Source organism: Atta colombica, unplaced genomic scaffold, assembly GCF_001594045.1.
Source record: "Atta colombica isolate Treedump-2 unplaced genomic scaffold, Acol1.0 scaffold294, whole genome shotgun sequence".
NCBI lineage: Eukaryota > Metazoa > Arthropoda > Insecta > Hymenoptera > Formicidae > Atta > Atta colombica.
In genome coordinates, this window is record NW_017259397.1 from 87,627 (window position 1) to 89,954 (window position 2,328).

At 34.3% G+C, this 2,328-nt stretch overlaps 1 protein-coding gene across 1 annotated transcript in view; it reads right to left on the reverse strand.

Annotated features, from left to right (window-relative positions):
• Window positions 1-1,142: 1,142 nt before the first annotated feature.
• Window positions 1,143-2,328, reverse strand: part of LOC108690092 (protein FAM195A) — a 2,275-nt gene continuing 1,089 nt past the window's right edge. Inside the window, exons 3-6 of the mRNA XM_018197201.1 lie at window positions 2,178-2,296; window positions 1,923-1,991; window positions 1,594-1,650; window positions 1,143-1,444 (exon numbers count right to left, since the gene is read on the reverse strand). Of these exons, the coding sequence (XP_018052690.1) occupies window positions 1,374-1,444; window positions 1,594-1,650; window positions 1,923-1,991; window positions 2,178-2,296 (316 nt within the window). The 3' untranslated portion in view covers window positions 1,143-1,373. The remainder of the gene's footprint in view (window positions 1,445-1,593; window positions 1,651-1,922; window positions 1,992-2,177; window positions 2,297-2,328) is intronic.

The following is a 2,328-nucleotide window of genomic DNA, read 5'->3' on the forward strand; positions in this document are numbered from 1 at the left end:
ACAATGTAGCAGAAAAGATCGTGGAATCGCAGACAGAAGAAAGGTACATCAGGAGAGAGAGAATCGCAGACAGAAGAAAGGTACATCAGGAGAGAGAGAATCGCAGAAGGAAGATGTAGAAAACCCTTCTTCCTGTGAGTAAGCGAGTAAAGCCATGTCATGGCTGAGTGACGTTTAAATCGATGGACAAGGAAGAAGGAATGAACGAGAGGGATCGGCATGGGACTGATGGGGAGGAATATGAGGCGGGGTTGAAGAAGAGAGGAGACGCTCTTTCCGCTTTTCTGCTCACTGCCAAATTGAGAATCGATGTTTCGCGCTCGATTCGACGACTCGCCGCGTCGAGTCAAACCGCGCTGCGCGGTAAGGGTTTAGTTTACCCTTTCGTAAGAAAAAAAAAGAAAAACTGATACATTGCTGTGCCATAGAATAGCAACTGCATCGTCGAAAGTATATATATATATATATATATATGTGCATCCGCAATATTCCTGGCGGAAGCTGATTCGCATTGAAGCACGAGCTACACGTCTCGCGAAGTGTATTTGATTTCTCGCGATGTAAAAAAAGAAGAGAGATTCCACAATCTCCCTATTTATATATTTTAGCGAGAAAATACATATATATAAAACTGCGTTGCTGCAAAGACTCAAATTTTCCGTCACACGCATTCCTCGCTGCAACATGTCGAACCTTACCTCAATCAATTTAATTAAGCCGAATTTAATTAACCCCATTCTGTCTTTATGTTGATAAACCGATCCTTATTGACGATAGCACCGCAAACTTTTTCGTTCTATTTTTCGATGTTTAGCTGCAAAGCTTTTTCACGTCTCGTTTATGTTACTCTGCCAACACGCGGGAAAAAATTCTGCCTCTCTGATCTTGCTTATCTCGCCTGTATTTTAGATTTTATTACGTGCAACACTATCGGATGAACCGAATAACTTTTACAACGCACCGATGCGACGCGGATATAATACAACAATAAATAAAGATGGGAATGAGAATTCGGGATTTAATAGAAGGCGAGATTTAATAAAGTCGATATATATATATATAAAATATATACACACACACACACACACACCAAACTTATTGACTTATCGCTTCATAACATGTGATATGATCGTATGCGTATTATGTACAACTCGAGTGATATTTTCACAGGTAATTTGATACGACTTGATACATGTGTTAAATTCATATTCGAGATCCATATTTAACACTATCTCATTAATTTTCGAACTCAGCCAGATTTTAATCACATATTTAAAACGCGATACTGGTTAATTTGCGTAGCACGAGCTGTGATACTACTTTTAAAGTAGTACAAGTCCTTGGAAAAATAATCTTAGCTTTATACGAATATCTCAGAGTGACTTGGTGATATTGTTAAACAATCGTTTGCCCCACCAAGATTCCAAATCAAACGGTTTAAAATCTGAAACAATTTATTTATATTTTGCCATTTACTTTGTACAATTAATTACAGTAAATAATATAACAGAAGACTATTAATTACTCCTAAGCATAAATTAATTACTCTTAGAATATCAATCTGATAATTGTGAATAGTAATATCGCAATTACCTTGCAGACTATTGTTTGGTTCACCATCATTGTAATATACTATTGAATCCTTAGGACCTAGTGCACAAAATATTAAATTATATAATCTAGAATGTCTTTCTTTTTAATAAATATAATAAATATGAGCACACACACACACACACGCGCGCGCGCGCGCGCATGTGTGCTCATACTCATATATACAATAGAGACATAACGATAATTTTTCACAAGAAATAAAAAAATAGAAAAATCTTTTAGAAAAAAATTGTATATAATTTAAAAAAAAAATTTCTAATAGAGATATATCTATATGTTTTAATTGGTTGTACATGTATATTGCTACTTACTGCAAAGTTCTGTACATTCTGTATCATCGCAACATTCATTTCTTTGCAATGTATTAACTTGATTCCATGCTGTTAAAAATAATAAACAAACTGAAGATAATAGATTTAGATCAACATTGGAAAAAATACATATATGAGTACACAATATATTTTTTTTCGACTGAAGTATCATTTTCATTATTTTTTTTAATACTTGATACGAAATTAACTCTACACTTTATTTCAAACATATATATAAAATACTTTCTTACTTACATTCGTAAATAAATTTGATAAGTTCCTCATGCTGTGGAGTGATAACTTGTTGCATCTGATGTCGCTGTGAAATGAGCTTGGATTTGCCATTCATATGGAAGACTGGCTTTGGTACGTGACTGTGAATATGAAATATACATATATATATATA